General features: G+C 40.1%; 1 protein-coding gene across 1 annotated transcript in view; it reads right to left on the reverse strand.

Annotated features, from left to right (window-relative positions):
- Positions 1–2,840: 2,840 nt before the first annotated feature.
- The window catches only part of EBPL (EBP like), a 550,113-nt gene continuing 530,672 nt past the window's right edge, over positions 2,841–22,281 (reverse strand). Inside the window, exons 3-5 of the mRNA XM_049778854.1 lie at positions 8,243–8,312; positions 6,068–6,206; positions 2,841–3,845 (exon numbers count right to left, since the gene is read on the reverse strand). Of these exons, the coding sequence (XP_049634811.1) occupies positions 3,605–3,845; positions 6,068–6,206; positions 8,243–8,312 (450 nt within the window). The 3' untranslated portion in view covers positions 2,841–3,604. The remainder of the gene's footprint in view (positions 3,846–6,067; positions 6,207–8,242; positions 8,313–22,281) is intronic.

Genomic DNA, 22,281 nt, shown 5'->3' on the forward strand with positions numbered 1-22,281 from the left:
TGTAATGATATATGTATTTCTGTATCTAAAATCTTCTTTTTGGAAAAAGAATACTATAAGTTAATCATCTTCAGCAATGAAGAGGAATTAGTCCATTCAAAATTTTCTACTTCTATTATTTTTTAAAATTATTTATTGTTGACATAACTGATAATACATTTGTTTCAGGATGACAGAAAGCAAAGTTATTAAGAACTAGAAAGAGAACAGAGAATTAAAAAATGGAAGAAGGGGAGAGAGTTCATTAGCAGTTATATTTGTGAAACTTATTGTACCACCGATAAAGTCATTAATGCAATAGCCGAAGGTTTAGTATGCTCCCATTTTGTTCTCCAGAGATGGGAAATATACTAAAAAAAAAATAGATGTGTGTGTGTGGCAATTGTCATTTGAGTAGGCACAGCAAAATATGGAAGAAATTGAAAATAAACATCTTTGGCCTAAAAAACAGCGAGATTTTTTTTTTACCCCCGAAGCACTTTGGCATAAGACCAACTCAAGGTTCCAGGCATACTCGGTTGTCCAACCCCTTAGTCATTCTTGTGGTCAGCTCTTTAGTCTCATAGTTGTTGTTGTCAGGTTTCTGTAGTTATAGCTCCTGGTTTCTGTACAGGTCCTGTGTGAAGAATGGGGGGTGTGTTGTGTCTTCTGGTTCTGTCTCTCCATCAGTTAACATTGCAGAGAATCCTGCCCTAAAAGCAGACTATTGTTGTCTGGTTGTCAGAATGATTTAAGAACTGTTTTTGGAGTAAGTCAGTGCTGTGGCGGTAGTACGGCCTTAGTCAGTGTCAGTCGAATCAACTGGAGTCTAAGCCAGGGGTCTTCAAACTATGGCCCGCGGGCCACATATTGTATTTATTCCCATTTTGTTTCTTCACTTCTAAATAAGATATATGCAGTGTGAATAGAAATTTGTTCATAATTTTTGCTTTTACTATAATCTGGTCCTCCAACAGTCTGAAGGACAGTGAACTGGCCCCCTGTTTAAAAAATTTGAGGACCCCTGGTCTAAGCCAAGTCATTATGCCAAGTCTCTAGGGTGTAAGGTCCCACTGCAGTATAAGAATGTTTATGTTCCCATCTCTATTAAATAAGAACTTGTTTGCAACTGTTAACTTTTCCCATTTTGATGTGCTATGCAAAAAGGTAAAGTGTCACAAGGAGTTACTAGTGCTTATGGGTGGGGGGCAAGGTATTAAGACCAACAGACCCCAGAGCATTTTCTTGACATTTTTTGGGGGGTCACACCCGGCAGCTTTCAGGGGTTACTCCTGGCTCTACACTCAGAAATTGCTACTGGCAGGCTTGGGGGACCAGATGGGATTCTGGGATTCAAACCACCATTCTTCTGCATGCAAGGCAAATACCCTACCACCATGCTATCTCTCTGGGTCCACAAGAGCATTTTCTTTACATGAACTCTGTACAGAGATTTGTCTACTAGCATACTGGAGTATATACTAGTATATATAGTACACTAGTATATATAGTATATATAGTGTAGTATATAGTATACCAGTATATTACTAGTATATTGAATAGCTGTTACATGAAGATATTCAATAATGGTTATGCCTATTGAAGGAGTGTATCTAAAAGAAATATTCAAAGGAAATTTATATGTTCTTTAACTCTTTTGAAATAGACAGGGAAGGGGTAAAATCCAGTATGCGACTTCAAGCTGTGCAGTTTTTGTGCAGTCTAGGTAGGATGGCTCCCAACAGTACCATAACAGGAAATGTCCTCAAGTGGGGGATTTCTCAGGAACCAACTTGGTAGCAAGCAAAAGTCCATGGTCTGGAGGTGAAGGCAGAAGGGTCACCAAGAGCAAATCTATAGCAGCAGACTGCCAGTTTCTTCTCATACTGAGAGTCTGCCTTTTCACTTTGGGGGCTGGTTAGCATCTGGATAGGTTGGGAAAAATGTTCTTTCTGCTTCTGAGCTAAAATGGTCTGAGTTCCCCATTGGCCAGTGAAGGCCTCGGGGAGGGGGTCCTGGCAGCAGGGCTCCCAGCAAAGCAGAGGCACGCTCCATGAATTCAAATGGTAGTGACACTCTGTACTACTTTTTTTTTGTTTGTTTGTTTTGTTTTTTTTTTTGTTTTTTTGTTTTTTGTTTTTTTGTTTTTGGGCCACACCCGGTAATGCTCAGGGGTTACTCCTGGCTATGCGCTCAGAAGTCGCTCCTGGCTTGGGGGACCATATGGGAAACCGGGGGATCAAACCAAGGTCCATCCAAGGCTAGCGCAGGCAAGGCAGGCACCTTACCTTTTGCGCCACCGCCCGGCCCCTGCGACACTCTGTACTACTATTGTTACTACTTCATTCTTTCTTTTCTCTTATTTTTTTTTGGGGGGGGGGAGGTATTGTTGGCTTTACAAATTCAGTTCAGTACAAATGTAAACTAGAAGCATTCACTTCATTTGTATTCTCAATTTTATAATTAAAAGACTCATGAAAACATTAAAGTTGAAGCAGAATCATAATCTTTGGAATTGAAATAAAAGAACATGCTTGATCATGTTTTATAGTAATTGGCTTTATTTGTGGAACAATGAATACTTGTCCCCAAAGGTAAAACTAAATGTGTTAACAGTCTAATTAAGATAGTTTTATTTTTGGGGCCGGGCGGTGGCGCTGGAGCTAAGGTGCCTGCCTTGCCTGCGCACGGACCGCGGTTCGATCCCCCGGCGTCCCATATGGTCCCCCAAGAAGCCAGGAGCAACTTCTGAGCGCATAGCCAGGAGTAACCCCTGAGCGTCACAGGGTGTGGCCCAAAAACCAAAAAAAAAAAAAAAAAAAAAAAAAGATAGTTTTATTTTTGTGTGCTACAGTGCACAGGTAAGGCCTTGCATGCTGCTGACACAAGTTCCATCCCCAGCATTCCATATGGTCCCCTGCATACCACCAGGAGTGAGCCCTGAGCACAGCCAGAAGTAAGCTCTGAGCATTGCTGGGTTCCAAAAAAAAAAATTATTTTCTGTTCCCTATATTGCTATTTCATTGAAATAAGCAACAGTGAAAACTTGTCACCTTTGAGTTTTTTAAATAGGTGGCTTAGGAATAATCACATAAAAAGAAAGCAGAGGGGCCTGAGAGATAGCACAGCAGTAGAGCATTTGCTTTGCACACAGCTAATCCAGGATGGATGGTGGTTTGAATCTTGGCATCCCATATGGTTCCCCCATAGCTGCTAGGAGGAGCGATTCCTGAGTGTAGAGCCAGGAATAACCCCTGAGCGCCACAGGTTGTGACCCAAAAACAAAAACAAAACCAAAAAACAAAAAAAGTGGAGAATGGGTATTCAATGGGAGGGTTATACTGAGAAATACTTCTCAGATCACCTTGTCAGTGTTCTTACACAAAGCCAGATGGTAGCACCTTCCACATGCCAAGTCCATATGGGGCACAAACATGCTTTGGAGTTAACCAAAGTGCACGGCTATATTCATATGGTCAAAATAGTTGAGGGCAGAGCCAGGAATAAGTCCTGAGTAATATAGGGTGTGGGCCAAAGAAACCAAGCCAATCCAGAACAACAAAACCCAAAAAGGTTTGGCCATTACAACTAAAAATAAAGCATGAAAACAGGGTTTAAGGGAGGCTCACTGAAACTTCTTTACTGAACCAGTTCCTTTGTGATATATCTTTCTGAGATCGACCCATGACTGCCACATTAACAGTCCTGGGATCAGAACCCATATACTATTGAAAAATACTAGATAAACCCACAAGTAGAGCCAGTTGTTGGTTTTGAGGTTGGGGCTTCCCAAAAGCCATTCTGGGACAAAGGTCATCCAGCATCCAAACAATTCACACACACACAGGGTGATCTGCACAAAATGCCTGGGAGAGAGAAAAAAAACAGGGGGTGAACTGTCAGCCCTGCAGCATGGGAACCTGAACCCATATATCTCTTCTTCAGGAGTAGTACTATCAGTCTGTCATGGCCTAAAAACTCTCTAGAGTCAGACAGACTCAGGTTCCATGTAGTATTTTTTCTATGGACTACACCTGGTGATGCTCAGGGGTTACTCTCCTAATTCTACACTCAGGTATTACTCCTGGTAATGCTCAGGAGACCATATGGGATGCTGGGGATCGAATCCAGGTCAGCTTTGTGTAAGACAAGTGGCCTACCCAATGTACTACAACTCCAGCCCCGCAAGTACCAAATAGTTTTTTTTTTTTAAGTAGTATTATTGATGGAGCAAATCAATCTATCTCACAACCTAAAACCCACATTTTCCTGGGAAAAACAGAATTATCCTTCCTAGATTATTCCCAGATTTAAATATAATCTATTGAGTATTATGTTGTACTCTTGTGGAGCTCAGGAAGTTATCCAACAAGGCAGACCTAGATATAAATCTTGCTGTGAGCTATAATTTTATCCAATGTAAAAGGGGATAATAAGAATACTATTACAGAGATTTAAGGAGATACTTAGATAAAGGGCTGAGCACTGTGCCTGAATCATAGAAAATACTCAACAGTAGAATATGACCCATGTTTAAAATAATAAACAAGTGGGGGACATGTAGTAAGCCACCAAGTTCATGGGATCAAAGAGAGTCAAGATACCAAGGACAAACTGAACTTTTTCTGCAATTGTCTATGTAAAATTGGATGAGAAAAATTGTATTAAATGACCACTGAGGCTTCTTTCAAGTCTGAAATGTTATGATGGCACTTTAGGTAAGAGCAATACCAGAGTGGGTAGGATGTTTGCCTTGAAAGCAATGGACCTGGTTTTGATCCCCAGTATCCCATATGGTGCTCCGAGCCTGCTAGGAGTGATTCCTGAGCCCATAGCCAAGAGTAACCCATGAGTAATAGTAAGTGTGGCTCATTTCTATGATAGAATATGGTAGAATATTGAATGCAATTGGGCTTACTTCACATTGTTTTAGGGACTCATTTGTCTAGGCTCCAGTGGTCCTCAAACTTTTTAAACAGTTGGCCAGTTCACTATCCCTAGACTATTGGAAGGTCGGACCATAATAAAAACAAAAACTATGGGGGCTGGAGAGATAGCATGGAGGTAAGGCGTTTGCCTTTCATGCAAGAGGTCATCGGTTCGAATCCCAGCGTCCCATATGGTCCCCTGTGCCTGCCAGGAGCAATTTCTGAGCATGGAGCCAGGAGTAACCCCTGAGCACTGCCGGGTGTGACCCAAAAACCACAAAAACAAAACAAAACAAAACAAAAACTATGAACAAATTACTATGCATATTGCATATATCTTATTTTGAAGTGAAGAAACAAAACAGGAACAAATACAATATGTGGCCCACGGGCCGTAGTTTGAGGACCACTGGTAGACCATGCTGTCTATAAGGAGGAAGAAAAGGGATGAGTTTCCAGTATATAATTAGGGTCAAACACATAGTATAAGAGATAAAGCCCCTGCACTGCTTGACCAACCTTTGTTTGATGCTCAGACATTGCATATGGTCTCCTGAATACAGCCAGGAATGATCCCTGAGCATAGAGCTAGGACTAATTCTTGAGCATAACTAGGTTTGGCCCTAAAAACCAAAACCAAAACCAAAACAAATAAATAAAAATGTTTACTAAGTCTCAAACACTGACTTATTTTTCCATTATAAGTAAGATATATAATTTTCCATATTTCTTCTCTCCAATCTTCTTCATACTACCCACAATTTGCTGTTGAAAGATTTGTTTATACTGCATGCTTCTCAGCATTAAATTAAAGAATTTACTTTTAGTCAAGTGGAATAGAAAATTTTAAGAATGATTAGGAGGTGGGGTAGGTGGAAATATGATGGTGCTAGTCTCTAGGTGTCCAGTCACTCAATGCTGTGAACACTGAAGGTTTACGTGGTTGTTACCACTATCATATTTCTTTTTGCTGTTGCTTCTTTCTAATATTTGATCCTTTTGGTCTAATATTGTTCTGGTGGCACAATAATCCTTATATAATATCATACCATTTTCATTTCTACTCTACTTTCTATCTAATATGTGGTCTAACAAATTTCAAATGCTACTTAGATGAGCTAATATTTCCCCTCTTTTCAGTAGAATAGAAGCATACAAACCGATAATGTTTCTTTCTAATGATGGCATAAATGAGGATCAAAGCCAGAAGTCCATCTAGGATAACAGTCAGGATTTCCACAGACAGGATGACGGGGTCAGAATGAAGCCACCGTGCATCAGCTTTGCTGTATTCTTTCCCTAAAACAAATAAAAACAAAAACAAAACACTTACTCGTTTGGCATTGAAGGTCATATCTGGTGCTCAGAGCTTACTCCTAGTTCTGTGCTCTAGCAGGGACCAGAGATCGAATCTGGGTCAACTGCATGCCAGGCAAGAGCCTTAACCCCTGTACTGTCTCTTCAGCTCCTGGCAATCATTTTTATAATAAAAATTATTATCCCCCTCCCCCTTTGTGGAAGAGATAAAAAGAATTACTGCATCTTTTTCTCACTCTCTTTATAGTTCACTCTCTTTATAATTGTATTGTCTTCAATACAAGTTCAGTACACTGGCCACATGACAAAAGAATATCATCTTATATTTGTTAAGTATTTCAGTTTCCAAAGAACTTTCACATATGCACTCTCTTTATACTCTCCATTTTTATGGTGTCAGGTTTCTAAATTAATAAAACACTCTGAATTTTCAAAAAATATTTTTTATTTTTTAATTTGGGGGGGGGATTTGGGTCACACCCAGCAGTGCTCAAGGGTTACTCCTGGTTCTATGCTCAGAAATCGCTCCTGGCAGGTTCTGGGGACCATGAGATGCCGGGATTCGAACCACTGTCCTTCTGCATGCAAGGCAAATGCTTTACCTCCATGCTATCTCTCCAGCCCCAGAAATAATCTTTTTTTTTCCTTTGGCCACACCTGGTGATGCTCAGGGGGACCCTCAGAGAGGGAGGCCCCAGGCTCCCAGATCTAACTCTGGCAATGGCTGAAGACACAGATCTGCAATGGCTGAGGACACAGGTAGCAGTAACTGTAGCGACTTCAGCTCTTTTAGTCTCCTAATACTCTTGTGAGGCACAGTCCCAACACATCTTTGCTGGAGTGTAGGATTTCAGACTCATAGAAGAAATGATAGAAAGCAATTCAGCATCACACAAAATCTGAGAGATACTATCCTAGGTAAAGCAGAGTGTAATAGATACAAAAGATAGTCTGGTCGCATGGCCCATTTATCTCTCAAAATTGACATAGTGCATGAGCAATAGTCACAATAAATCCATCCACCAATGATGGATTGGTAGGGAATATGAAAGGCATGAGAAAAATGAGTTAATATCACTGCAGAGATGAAGGTTTCTGAAATGATAAGATTAAGATATATGTACCATAAAAATAAAGCTGATGGGCTGAAAATATAGCTCCAAGGCACAGCACACTATTCACATGTTTGAGCTCCTTGTACTGGAGAGATACTACAGGGGATAAGGGCCAACCCTGATTCAATATCTGCCACCTGTCCTGTAGGCACTGACCTGGAATGATTCCTGAAGACAGAGCCAGGACTCACACACACACACACACACACACACACACACACACACACACACACACACAAACACACACATACACACCTCTATAAAGTTGATATTGAAAACATGAAAAATATCCAGTTTAGGGGCCAGAGTGATAGCACAGTGTGGTAGGGTGTTTGCCCATATGGTCGCCTGAGCCTGTCAGGAGTGATTTCTGAGCACAGAGCTAGGAGTAACCCCTGAGCGATGCTGGTGTGGTCCAAAAACAACAAATCCAATTTAAATACCTCACACTCTTTAATTTGCACCCACTTTATTAAAACACATATAGCCCTATTAACATATAATTCACATACATTAAATACCTCATGCTTCAATTTTCAGACACTAAATTAAAAATATATAGCTATATAATAATTCACATGCATTAAAAATGTTCTGTTCAAATGACAAATTTGATTGGGTTTCAGTCTATTCGCAGATTTGAATGAGCTCAGTCAGATGTTAGTAACTTCATTAATCTAATAGAAACCTGTTCCAATTACAGTCACTCCCTATTCCTCCCAACCCTTTTTATTCTCACCTCAACCCAAGGTGACCCTAATCTATAGTCTGTCTCTATAGATTTTTTTTGGATATTATTTATCACTGGAATCGTATGGTAAGTTTTAGGGCATGATTTAATCCAGAGTTACCCTTGCAATTTATCTTCTCATACATCTCTATTAAGCATATAAAATTACTTACACAATGAAGCAATCCAGCCCTGTGAATCTACAATATTTCCTACGAGAGACCAGTAGACAAAAGGTGCTTCCTAAAAAGAAGAAAAATAAAATGTGATCTAATTTAGCATCACAACCACAGGACACTGCAAGGTGAACCCTTCCCCCAAAACCTTTTACCTAAACTTTTTTTGAGATGTTAATCCCACCTGGATGATCAGACCTGCCCTCAAGTAGGATGGGGCAAGCTATTTTAAATAAAGAATAAAAAAGTCTGGTTTGGGGAGGCAATAGAAGCAGCAAGAGAGTTCCTGAGAGAGACATGTGATAGGCAACATAGGAAGAACTCGGCCAAAATGAGCACATGACAGAGAGAAAGCTGTGAGGAATAAAGCAAGATGACTCCAATGAGTATCTTAATTGACTGCTTTTGAATTATTTCTCTGCTGTTACCCTAGTTCATCAGACCCGTCTGCCCGAGGGGTTAGAAACATGGTGCCTGGGCAGCCTCATCCAACACGTGGGCTTTATATTTTATATTTTTATTTGACAGGCCACCTCCTTTCAGCCAGCCCCTTTCTACAGCCCATCATACATAACTATTTCCCAGGTGTGGAAGCCAAGCTCCAGAAATTCACCCAACAGGTGCATTTACTTTGAAGAGCAAAATCCCAGAAGGTGGGCTGTAGGAAGTGCTCTCTTTCAGGGATTAGTACTATAAAATCAAAAGGGGAGAAAAATAAGATCAAAATTTTACACAAGATAGGACCAGAGCAATAGCACAGCTGTAGGGCATTTGCCTTGCATGCATCTGACCCAGGATGAACGAGGTTCAATCTATGGCATCCCATATGGTCCCCCAAGCCTGCCAGGAGCAATTTCTGAGCACATACACACACACACACACACACACACACACACACACACACACACACACAAATTTTACATAAGATAATTGCTTAAATGTTACAGTTTAAAAAGGCTCGAATTTGTACTATTCCAGGGAATTTTGGACCTTCCAGAAGTACCTCACCACTGTTGTTTCTACCTCAATAAAATCAAAGGTCTCTCTTAACAAATATGACAGTGAACTAGCAATACCAGACTTGAACTGGTTATTTTTCTTAAGGACAATTTAGGGAAATTTAAAATGCTTATAGGATAAATTATTAATTTTAATAGAGAAATATTTGCAGTGACCCATCCATAGTATTTTCTATCATGTAAGTGCTTCTTTGCCTAAAACAAACAAACAAATAAACAGAAAAACCTTAAAATTTGCTGAGATACGACAACAGAGTAGATACCCAATCTACAACAAGCTACGTAGAAAGGGGAACAGTTACACTAGCAGTCCGGGGGCAAATGAGGGAGATATGAGATGCACACTGGGAACAAGGGTGGAGGGAGACAAGACTAGTGGTGGAATTGGCCCTGATTCATTGTCACTATATTCCTTAAATATTGCTTACTATGAAAGATTGGTAATTCACTTTGGTCACAATAAAAATTATTTTAAAAAAATGGGCCGGAGATAGCATGGAGGTAGGGCATTTGCCTTGCATGCAGAAGGACAGCGGTTCAAATCCTGACATCCCGTATGGTCCCACCTGGAGCCATTTCTGAGCATAGAGCGTAGAGCCAGGAGTAGCCCTTGAGCACTGCTGGGGTGTGACCACAAAAAATTTCCTGGGATATTTGTTATATTGTTCCTTGGGGAACAATTTATGTTTAACTCTTCAATACAATATTTAATTTCTCATTTATTTATTTACTTATTTTGGGTTTTTTTGGGGGGTCACACCCGGCGTTGCTCAGGGATTACTCCTGGCTGTCTGCTCAGAAATAGCTCCTGGCAGGCACGAGGGACCATATGGGACACCAGGATTCAAACCAACCACCTTTGGTACTGGATCAGCTGCTTGCAAGGCAAACACCGCTGTGCTATCTCTCCGGGCCCTCTCATTTATTTTTTTTTAATAGATAAAATGCTTCAAAATTTATTCATTTTCTTTTTTTTTAATTTTTTATTTTTAATTATGAGAACAAAGATGCAAAGAAAGAGGACAAGGTAAAGTTACAGTGAAAGGACAATCACCTATACCATAATTCTCAGAAGAAGTCCCCTTGCTGATATCTTAACTTTGAACTTTCAGCCAAAGAACATTAAGATAAATAAAATAGAATCCATGTACAATTACTTTGTCCCTCAAGTCCCCAGATTGTAACACATTCTAATATTTCTTAACAGCACACAGGCAATCTAAAGCCATAAAACTTACATAACTCCTTAAACATTAGAGGCATAGTATTTTTTACATTTCCATGTACATGCATATTAGCTTAAGTTAACCTAAAATTTTAAGTGGTTTTTTTTTTTAAGGATTAGAGTCAAAGGAGCACAGTAAAAACGGTGTTAGAGTGGCAATTGTTGTTTGCATAGGCCCACCAAAATATGAGGGGCATGAAAAGGAATAACCTTGGCCTAAATACAAAGAGACCCTACCCCTGAAGTTTCCTGGCATAAGACCGACTCTAGGCTCCAGGCAAGTTAGATAGTCCAATCCAAGATATTGTCCGTAGTGCCAACACACTTTTCACTCAGTCTCTGTTGTTGGTATGATGTTTCTGTATTAAAGATCCTGGAACCTGCATATCCTACATTGAAGTCAGGATGCGGAGCGCCCTCTCGTTCCACCTCACCATTAAAGGGCAATGCAGGAAGCCCTGTCCTGTAAGCAGGCCGTTGTTGTTAAGTCTTCTCAGTGTTAAGGAAAGTCTCTTTTGAGCAGGTCAATGTCTGAGCAGTGGTAGGGTCTTCTGTGGTAGAGGAATGCTTCCAGGTGATGTTATAGACAAACCTGGATGTTTCGTGGATGGCTTCCCTGGTTCAGGGGTGAAAGGAAAATGCCCTCTCTTCTGAGGCCTGTGCCAGGTCATTATGTCAATGTTCGGGGTGTAAGGTCCCTTTGCACTACAAGATTTCTGTATTCCAATCTCTATTAGATAGGATCTTATTTGTATGTATAGTATTTTCCCATTTTAATGTGCCTATGCAAAAGGAGCAATGCCACGTGGCATTATTGGTGCATATGGGGGCCATAAGAACAAGTCCAACAATCCCCATGACATGGTTCAATCATAAGCATTAAACTGGGGGACTCTTTCATCAAAATTCCTTGTTGAACAGCTCATAAAGAGAAGATAAAAAGTGGATAAAATTGTCACTGTATAAGAAAATATTTAGTAAGACTTATAGTTGTCAGAGAAAAAACACAAAACATTCTAAAGAAATATGTATCCATTTTATGTCTCTTGAAACAGTTTGGGGTTGTTACACACAATGCACGGCTTTGGTCTGTGATTAGGATTGTGCAATAGTGAAGTTAAAAGGAGTAATGTGGGTTACTGATGTTTTGGGGGGGGGTGAGAATTAAGGAGTAAAAATGAGCTTTGTAGGGGTGTGGGAAAGGGCAGAATACAAAATGGACATTCTGGATACGCAAAACATAACATAAAGATAAGGAATACTTTGAGGTGCAGAAGCTTCTCAGTTTAATATATTCCCATCTGTTAATCTCTGCTTTCACTTGCTTGGAGAGTGCAGTTTCCTCCTTGAAGATGCCTGTAGTCTCAATGTCCTGGAGTGTTTTGCCTATGTGTTGTTCAATATATCTTATGGTTTTGGGTCTGATATTGAGGTCTTTAATCCATTTGGATTTTACCTTCGTACATGATGTTAGCTGGGGGTCTAAATACAAGAGCCACCCACTGACTGGGAGAAACTATTCACCCAATACCCATCAGATAAGGGGCTAATCTCCAAAGTATACAAGGCACTGACAGAACTTTACAAGAAAAAAAAACATCTAATCCCATCAAAAAATGGGGAGAAGAAATGAACAGACACTTTGACAAAGAAGAAATACAAATGGCCAAAAGACATGAAAAAATGCTCCACATCACTAATCATCAGGAAGATGCAAATCAAAACAACGATGAAATACCACCTCACACCACAGAGAATGGCACACATCACAAAAAATGAGAATAAACAGTGTTGGCGGGGATGTGGAGAGAAAGGAACTCTTATCCACTGCTGGTGGGAATGCTGTCTAGTTCAACCTTTATGGAAAGCGATATGGAGATTCCTCCCAAAACTGGAAATCGAGCTCCCATACGATCCAGCTATACCACTCCTAGGAATATACCCTAGGAACATAAAAATACAATACAAAACCCCCTTCCTTACACCTATATTCATTGCAGCACTATTTACCATAGCAAGACTATGGAAACAACCCAGATGCCCTTCAACAGACGAATGGCTAAAGAAACTGTGGTACATATACACAATGGAATATTATGCAGCTGTCAGGAGAGGTGAAGTCATGAAATTTTCCTATACATGGATGTACACAGAATCTATTATGCTGAGTGAAATAAGTCAGAGAGAGAGAAAAAAATGCAGAATGGTCTCACTCATCTATAGGTTTTAAGAAAAACGAAAGACATTCTTGCAATAATAATTTTCAGACACAAAAGAGAAAAGAGCTGGAAGTTCCAGCTCACCTCAGGAAGCTCACCACAGGAGTGATGAGTTTAGTTAGAGAAATAACTACATTTTGAACTGTCCTAATAATGAGAATGTATGAGGGAAATGGAGAGTCTGTTTAGAGTACAGGCGGGGGTCGGGTGTGGAGGAGGGAAACTTGGGACATTGGTGATGGGAATGTTGCACTGGTGATGGGGGGTGTTCATGACTGAAACCCAAACACAATCATGTATGTAATCAAAGTGTTTAAATAAAAAAAAAAGAAAGAGAAAAAAAATTATTTAAAAAAAAAAAGAGATAAGGAATACTCAATACATGCAGTGCGCGCGGGGGCACTAGCCCCCGCGAGGTTTTCCATATGAAGAGTGGTCAGAAATTGCCAGTGACAAACCTAGCGCAACCTAGCAAATCTCAGCACACCCCAAGTTAGGACCAGCCATTTTTGGCCGCCTGGGCTGCCACCCCAGAAGGCCTGGAGGCTGGGGGCAGAAGAGGGAAAGGCTGGGGGCCTATCAAGGCTCCCAGTGCACCCAAGTTAGGGAGAAGACCTTCCACATGGGTCTCCCCCAACCCCAGGCCAGCTAGAGCTAGCCTCCAGCTCAAGAGAGGATCGAGAGAGAGCCGGAAGCCAGGATCTCTATTTTTTATTAAAATTATGACTGGCTAGTCACTGGTCATTTCTATTATCTCTTTCCACAGGTAAACACAGCCACACATACCTTTTGGTCTGATGACTGAACTCATAACTCATAACTCTAAATATTGCTATTTAGATACTATTAGTTGCCCATACAGAGTAATTACAATTTAATTAAATTTAATTTACATTGTTTCCCATCCTTCCCAGTCCTATTTTTTGACAATGTAGAACAAACTCCCTGTTTCTAAGTTTTGATTGTTGGAATAATAAATAGATCAACAGGAGAAAAACATTCCAATCCTATTTACCATTTTTAAATGCATGTGGGAGTCTTAAAAGGAAAATGAAGACATGAAAAAGCTGTTCTGTCCCCGAAGTTGTATGTGTTTTTTCAATCAATGGATGAGAAATGTGACAAGGCAAGGGGCTTGGGCTACAAGAGTAAGTTGTGGGACAGTGACTAGGAAAAAGAGGAAACTAAGAAATTCGTTATTTTAACCTGGTAGTGCTTTGAGTGGTATCAGAGAATCTGGTCTGGATGGAACTCAAGGCTCCCAAATGTAAAAACATGTGCTCCAGCTCCCTGGTCCTTTTCACACTCGCAGTGATTTAATTGGTAACTGTGGCTTGTCATGGAGGATAAATAAAAACGATGTCCTTTAAAGGACTTTAAAAAAAAAAACATTTAAAGGATGGGCTCTAGTGATAGCACAGCAGCCGAACATTTACCTTGCATGTGGCAGACCTAGGACCAACCTGGGTTCAATCCCTGGAATCTTATATGGTTCCCCCAAGGAACTATTTCTGAGCACAGAGCCAGGAGTAACACCTGAGTGCTGCAGGATGTGTCCAAAAATCAAAAAAAATTTTTTTAAAGGAATTTTAAACAGCAACAGTTCCTTTCAACTGAGAAACTACCATTTGACAATAACTTGTTTCACCAATTTTTCCTTATAATTTTTGTTTGTTTGTTTCTGCACTTTCTTTGGTAAAAGTCTGCTCAACTGAATAGCCCCTCAGGCTATTAATTTTTCTTTATACTATTGAGTTGAAGGAGTTCTTTACATATTCTGTATTCAAGGCCTTTGTTGGACAAACATCTTCCCAAATTTTTTTTCCAGTCTTTTGGTTGTCTTTCACCCACTTAATGGCCTTATACATAACAAAAAGTTTTTCTTTTTCTTTTTTCTTTTGGTTTTTGGGTCACACCCGGCAGCGCTCAGGGGTTATTCACGGCTCTATGCTCAGAAATTGCCCCTGGTAGGCACAGGGGACTATATGGGATGCCAGAATTCAAACCATCCTCCTTCTGCGTGAAAGGCAAACACTGTTACACCCCACTTAGGAAGGGCACACATCAGAAGTGCTTCTTAGCCTTCTTAGGTGTAGTGCACTCCTGAAAAATAATTATTTGCCAAAAAGGCCCGCTTAGAGTAGTAAAATCAGTTGACCCTTTGCGTGGATTGTTTGGCTATAATTCTAAACGTGGCTGTGACAATCTCTCTCTTTATTTTTGACCATTATTAGAAATCAGGCCTCAGTATTTCTTACAAACAAAGAATATACAGTACAGAAAAAGCCTACCAAAAGTCTCCTTTGTGATCTCTCTTTCTCCCCCCATTTCCTTAAAGGTATCTGGTTTCCTTTTACCTGTCTCTTCATATGCTAATTCTAGCTGTGATCTCATTGGTTTATCCCCATTTCCATTCTCCCTGGCTACGCCAAAAAAACCGTCTATATATAGGCCCAATTTAAGGAATAAAGCCTCTCTCTGGCCTCTCCCTCTTGTTTTCACCATGTAGTTCTGTGTGGTCTCATTTATTTCATATTTCATAATTCATATTTCATATCCATCCAATTCATGCTGCCGCTTGATTCCCAGTGGGAAAATGAACCCACTAAGGTTTGCTTAGGGATTTTTATCTTATCAGGATAAAAAGTCCGCAGCAAAACACCTTTACCTCTATGCTATCTCTCCAGCCCAAAGTTTTTCATTTTATAAAAAAATATCATTTATGATTTCCTTCCTTCTTCGTGACAGGTTGATTTGTGCCCTAGCTCAGCACCCTGCCCCAGCCAAGGTCACAGCTATGTGTTTCTTTACTTTTATGTTGAAGTTTTCCAGCACTAAAGGTTGTTTTACTTAGGTGTGTGATCTATTCCTACTTCATTGTTTACACGATGTGAGAAAAGGGCTCAGCTTCATTGTTTTCCATCTGGATGTCCAATTATTCAAGCACCATTTTTTTTCTTTTTGGTTTTTGGGCCACACCCGGCAGTGCTCAGGGGTTACTCCTGGCTGTCTGCTCAGAAATAGCTCCTGGCAGGCACGGGGGACCATATGGGACACCGGGATTCAAACCAATCACCTTTGGTCCTGGATCGGCTGCTTGCAAGGCAAAGGGTGCTGTGCTATCTCTCCGGGCCCTCAAGCACCATTTGTTGAAAAGACTATTCTTTTCCTTTTGAATTACGTTGGAGGTTTTGTTGAAATTCAACTGACCATACATTGGTGGTCTAGCTTTTATCATTCCCCCTTTTCCCATTGATCTATTATGCCTGCCTTTACACCAATATTGTAGGGCTTTGATTACTGTTGTTTTACTATAGTTTTGAATTCAGGTATACAATGCCCTCCCCACTACATTTTTTTTTAATTCCCACCACCAATATCCCAAGTGTCCCTTCTCCCCACCCCACACTGGCCTGTACTCTAGACAGGCTTTCTACTACCCTCATTCAGTCACATTTTCTTATGATGGTTCTCAGTGTAATTATTTCTGTGACTACACCCATCAATCTCTGTGGTGAACTTCATGTCTGAGAATCATTACACAAATGTCTTTCAATTTTCTCAAAACCCATAGATGAGTGAGATCATTCTGTATTTATCTCTCTCCCTCTGACTTATTTCACTCAGCATAATAGCTTCCATATACATCCATGTATAAGAAAATTTCATGACTTCATCTCTTCTGATAGCTGCATTAACATTCCATTGTATACATGTACCATAGTTTCTTTAGCCATTCATCTATTGAGGGGCATCTAGGCTGTTTCCAGAGTCTGGCTATTATAAACAGTGATGCAATAAATACAGGTGGGAGGAAGAAATTTTTGTATTGTATTTTTGTATTCCGAGGATATATCCCTAGGAGTGGTATAGCTGGAGTGTATGGGAGCTCAAATTTCAGCTTTTGGAGGAATCTCCATATCGCTTTCCACAAAGGTTCGAATAGACGGCATTCCCACCAGCAGTGAATAATAGTTCCTTTCTCTCCACATATCCGCCAGCACTGCTTGTTCTCATTCATTGTGATGTGTGCCAATCTCTGTGGCATGAGATGGTATCTCATAGTTGTTTTGATTTACACCTTCCTGATGATTAGTGATGTGGAGCATTTTTTTCATGTGCCTTTTAGCACATGAAAAATGTGGGATCCCATTAGAGGGATCTGTTCATTTCTTCTCCCCACTTTTTGATGGGGTTAGATAACTTTTTCTTGAAAAGTTCTGTCAGTGCCTTATATATTTTGGAATATACTAGACCTGAGGAGAGAAATGTAAGAAAGAGGCCTAGTGGATATATATAGGACACTCCATCCCCAGAAACCTAAATACACATTCTTCTCCAATGTACATGGGACATTCTCCAGGATAGACTACATGCTGGCACATAAAACATACCTCCCTAATATCAAGTGGATAAAAATTTTGCAGACTACCTTCGCTGACCACAAGGCTCTGAAATTAGTTGTGAATTCCAAAGGGACACAGAAGAAAAACTTTAATACCTGGAAGTTAAACAGCCTCATACTCAATAACCAGTGGGTCCGAGATGAAATCAAGGAGGAAATTAAAAGGTTCCTGGAAGCAAATGACAATAAAGACACAAACTATCAGAACTTATGGGACACAGCAAAAGCAGTACTGAGAGGAAAACTTATAGCTTTGCAAGCACACATCAGGAAAAAAAAAAAAGGAGCTTACCTGAGTAGCTTAATGACACAGCTAATAGAACTAGAAAGTGCTCAACAAAAAGACCCAAAAATAGGGAGACAGAAGGAAATAACAAAGCTGAGAGCAGAAATCAACGAAGTGGAAACCGAAAAAAAAAAAAAAAGAAAGATCAACAAAAGCAGAAGTTGGTTCTTTGAAATAATAAACAAGATTGATATACCACTGCCAAAACTAACAAAGAAAGAGAGAAAGAGAAGCTTGATAACTTGTATTAGAAATGAAAAAGGAGAGATCACTACTGATATACAGAGATTCAAAGGGTAATCAGAAACTACTTTGAGAAACTCTACGCCACTAAAAATGAGAATCTGGAAGAAATGGATAAATTCTTGGACTCATAATCTTCCACGGTTGAAGGAAGAGGATGTAGCATATCTAAACACCCCCATCACCATTGATGAAATTAAAACGGTAATCAAATGTCTGCCCAAAAACAAAATCCCAGGCCCAGATGGATTCACTAATGAATTCTTTCAAACTTTCCAAGACGAACTACTACCAATCCTGGCAAAACTCTTTCATGAAATTGAACAAACGGAAACACTTCCAAATAGCTTTTATGAAGCCAACATCACCCTGATACCTAAACCAGACAGAGATGCTATGAAAAAAGAAAATTACAGACCAATATCACTGATGAATGCAGATGCAAAGATCCTAAACAAAATCCTGGCAACTAGGATTCAATGCCTCATTAATAAGATCATACACTATGGTCAAGTGGGTTTCATCCCAGGAATGTAAGGCTGGTTTAACATCCATAAATCTATCAACATAATACACAACATCAATAACAAGAAAAATAAAAACCACATGATCATATCAATAGATGTAGAGAAAGCATTTGATAAGGTCCAACACCCATTCTTGATCAAAACTCTCAGCAAGATGGGAATAAAAGGAACCTTTCTCAATATAGTTAAGACCATCTACCACAAGCCAGTAGCAAATATTATCTTCAATGGAGAAAAACAAAAAGCCTTCCCTCTAAATTCTGGCACAAGACAAGGCTGTCCTCTCTCACCACTCCTATTCAACATAGCACTGGAAGTACTTGCTATACCGATTAGGCAAGAAAAAGATATCAAGGGAATCCAGATAGGAAAGGAAGAAGTCAAGCTCTCACTGTTTGCAGATGACATGATACTCTACTTAGAAAACCCTAAAGACTCGACCAAAAAGCTTCTAGAAACAATAGGCTCATATAGCAAGGTGGCAGGCTACAAAATTAACACAAAAAAATCAATGGCCTTTCTATACACCAATAGTAATAAGGAAGAAATGGACATTAAGAAAACAACCCCATTCACAATAGTGCCACACAAACTCAAATATCTTGGTATCAACTTGACTAAAAATGTGAAGGACCTATACAAAGAAAACTATAAAACTCTGCTCCAAGAAATAAGAGAGAACACGCGGAAATGGAAACATACACCCTGCTCTTGGATTGGCAGGATTAACATCATCAAAATGGCAATACTCCCCAAGACATTATACAGATTTAATGCGATCTCTCTAAAGGTACCGATGACATTCTTCAAAGACGTGGATCAGGCACTTTTGAAATTCGTTTGGAACAACAAACACCCTAGAATAGCTAAAGCAATCATTGGGAAAAAGAATATGGGAGGAATTACTTTCCCCAACTTTAAACTTTACTACAAAGCAATAGTTATCAAAACAGCATGGTATTGGAATAAGGACAGGCCCTCAGATCAGTGGAATAGGCTTGAATACTCAGAAAATGGTCCCCAGACATACAATCACCTAATTTTTGATAAAGGAGCAGGAAATCCTAAATGGAGCAGGGAAAGCCTCTTCAACAAGTGGTGTTGGCACAACTGGATAGCCACTTGCAAAAAATTGAACTTAGAACGCCCCCCCCAGCTAACATCATGTACGAAGGTAAAATCCAAATGGATTAAAGACCTCGATATCAGACCCAAAACCATAAGATATATAGAACAACACATAGGCAAAACACTCCAGGACATTGAGACTACAGGCATCTTCAAGGAGGAAACTGCACTCTCCAAGCAAGTGAAAGCAGAGATTAACAGATGGAAATATATTAAACTGAGAAGCTTCTGCACCTCAAAGGAAATAGTGCCCAGGATACAAGAGGCACCCACTGAGTGGGAGAAACTATTCACCCATTACCCATCAGATAAGGGGCTAATCTCCAAAATATACAATGCACTGACAGAACTTTACAAGAAAAAAAAATCTAATCCCATCAAAATATCAGGAGAAGAAATGAACAGACACTTTGACAAAGAAGAAATACTAAAGGCCAAAAGACACATGAAAAAATGTTCCACATCACTAATCATCAGGGAGATGCAAATCAAAACGATGAGATACCACCTCACACCACAGAGAATGGCACATAATGAGAATAAACAGTGTTGGCGGGGATGTGGAGAGGAAGGAACTCTTATCCACTGCTGGTGGGAATGCGGTCTAGTTCGACCTTTATGGAAAGCGATATGGAGATTCCTCCAAAAACTGGAAATCGAGCTCCCATACGATCCAGCTATACCACTCCTAGGAATATACCCTAGGAACACAAAAATACAATACAAAAACCCCTTCCTTACACCTATATTCATTGCAGCACTATTTATTATAGCAAGACTCTATAAAAAACCCAGAGGCCCTTGAACAGACGAATGGCTAAAGAAACTGTGATACATATACACAATGGAATATTATGCAGCTGTCAGGAGAGATGAAGTCATGAAATTTTTCTATACATGGATGTACACGGAATCTACTATGCTGAATGAAATAAGTGAGAGAGAAAGAGAGAAAAATGCAGAATGGTCTCACTCATCTATGGGTTTTAAGAAAAATGAAAGACATTCTTGCAATAATAATTTTCAGACACAAAAGAGAAAAGAGCTGGAAGTTACAGCTCACCTCAGGAAGCTCACCACAAAGAGTGATGAGTTTAGTTAGAGAAATAACTACATTTTGAACTGTCCTAATAATGAGAATGTATGAGGGAAATGGAAAGCCTGTCTAGAGTATAGGTGGGGGGTTGGGTGGGGAGGAGGGAGATTTGGGACATTGGTGATGGGAATGTTGCACTGGTGATGGATGGTGTTCTTTACATGACTGAAACCTAACCACAATCATGTATGTAATCAAGGTGTTTAAAGAAAATTAAAAAAGGGGGGGCAAAGGGAACAGAAATAAAAAAGAAATATTAATGTCTTAAGTTTACTATGTCTGAATCTTTCTGTCCACAGTGGTCCTTGGAGATATAAGTTGGTGGCCCTAGTTCCACATAGCAATGCTAGACTATATTAGATTCAGAAGACAGTGTTCGTTAAGATGTCACGACAAAAAATATCTAATTTACAACAGAACCCCAAGAAATACAACATATCATGAGATCATATTATGAACAACTTTATTCAACTAGGCTAGAGAACCACTAGAAATCGACAGATTCTTGGACAAACACCCTCTTCCAAGACTGGAAAAGGAAGATCTAGACAGTTTAAACAGTCCAATCACTTCAGAGGAAATTGAAGATGTAATTAAAAAACTTCCTAAGAACAAATGCCCAGGTCCAGATGGATTTACAGGTGAATTCTATCAAACATTTCAAGAAGACTTATTACCACTGTTCCATAGGCTTTTCCAAACCATAGAAAAAACAGGAATCCTACCCAACTCCTTTTATGAGGCTAATATCACATTCATTCCCAAAGAAGGCAAAGTCACCACCAAAAAAGAAAACTACAGACCAATCTCACTAATGAACATTGATGCAAAGATACTCAACAAAATCTTAGCAAACCGAATCCAACACTTCATCAAAAAGATCATACATCACGATCAAGTGGGATTCATACCAGGAATGCAAGGTTGGTTCAACATACGCAAATCAATAAACATGAAACATTGTAGGATACCTATCTGAGACCCACCCATTTCTGGGAGGGGTCTTGGAATAGGTAGATAAACCCAGAAGCCAGGGTATTAAAGGCTTTTGCCTGTTGGCCCTGCTGGGCTCTCGGAGGAAGATGACTGAATTATAAGATGCAGGGCTAAGAATGGCCGAAGGCTTAAAAGGTTATGAGATAGGCCACACACACGTGGTGGCTAGGGCCTAAATAAAAATGATTCTTTCTGAAGCCTGCCAGTGAGTGAGTGATTACGCCGATTACCTAGGCCTGGAACCCACCGGCTGGATGGGGGATGAAGCCATGTGGCTGGGGCCTAAGCACAAAAGCCTCCATCCATCGCCATCCAGCCCCATCGTTAATTATTTCATGCTACAACCTGTTCGGGCGCCATTATGTAGCAGGACAGCCCCTGAAGAGGTTGACTGATGGAGGGATGGAGAATGAGGCCCTTTTCTTCCAGCTCGGAGCACGCGTCTGCCACCCTGTCTAGCCCACGGTTCTGAGGTGAAACGGTGGGTAAACAGCTCGCAGACAATCAGGCTCGTGGAAATATTTGCTTTATTCGAATGGACAAAACTGAAGTCCAAAGACTCAGATTCAGTTCCAGCCAGCAAAAAGCTCTCGGCCTTCCACAGACTCCTGTTTTTATACTCCAGAATCAGGTCCCACCCAATGGTGGGATCAGATACCAACCAATGGTGAAAGCAGAATCAGGTCCTACCCTAGGGTGGGGGCAGAATGCCAGGTCACACCCTAGGGTAGGGCACAATCACCTAATCAGTTTAGGGTGAGCAACATAGTAATCCCCCAAAATATTTACATACACAACAATACATCACATCAACAACATGAAAGACAAAAACCACATGATCATATCAATCGATGCCGAGAAGGCGTTTGACAAAATCCAACATCCTTTCATG

This window comes from Suncus etruscus, chromosome 8, assembly GCF_024139225.1.
Source record: "Suncus etruscus isolate mSunEtr1 chromosome 8, mSunEtr1.pri.cur, whole genome shotgun sequence".
In the NCBI taxonomy this organism is placed as follows: Eukaryota; Metazoa; Chordata; class Mammalia; order Eulipotyphla; family Soricidae; genus Suncus; species Suncus etruscus.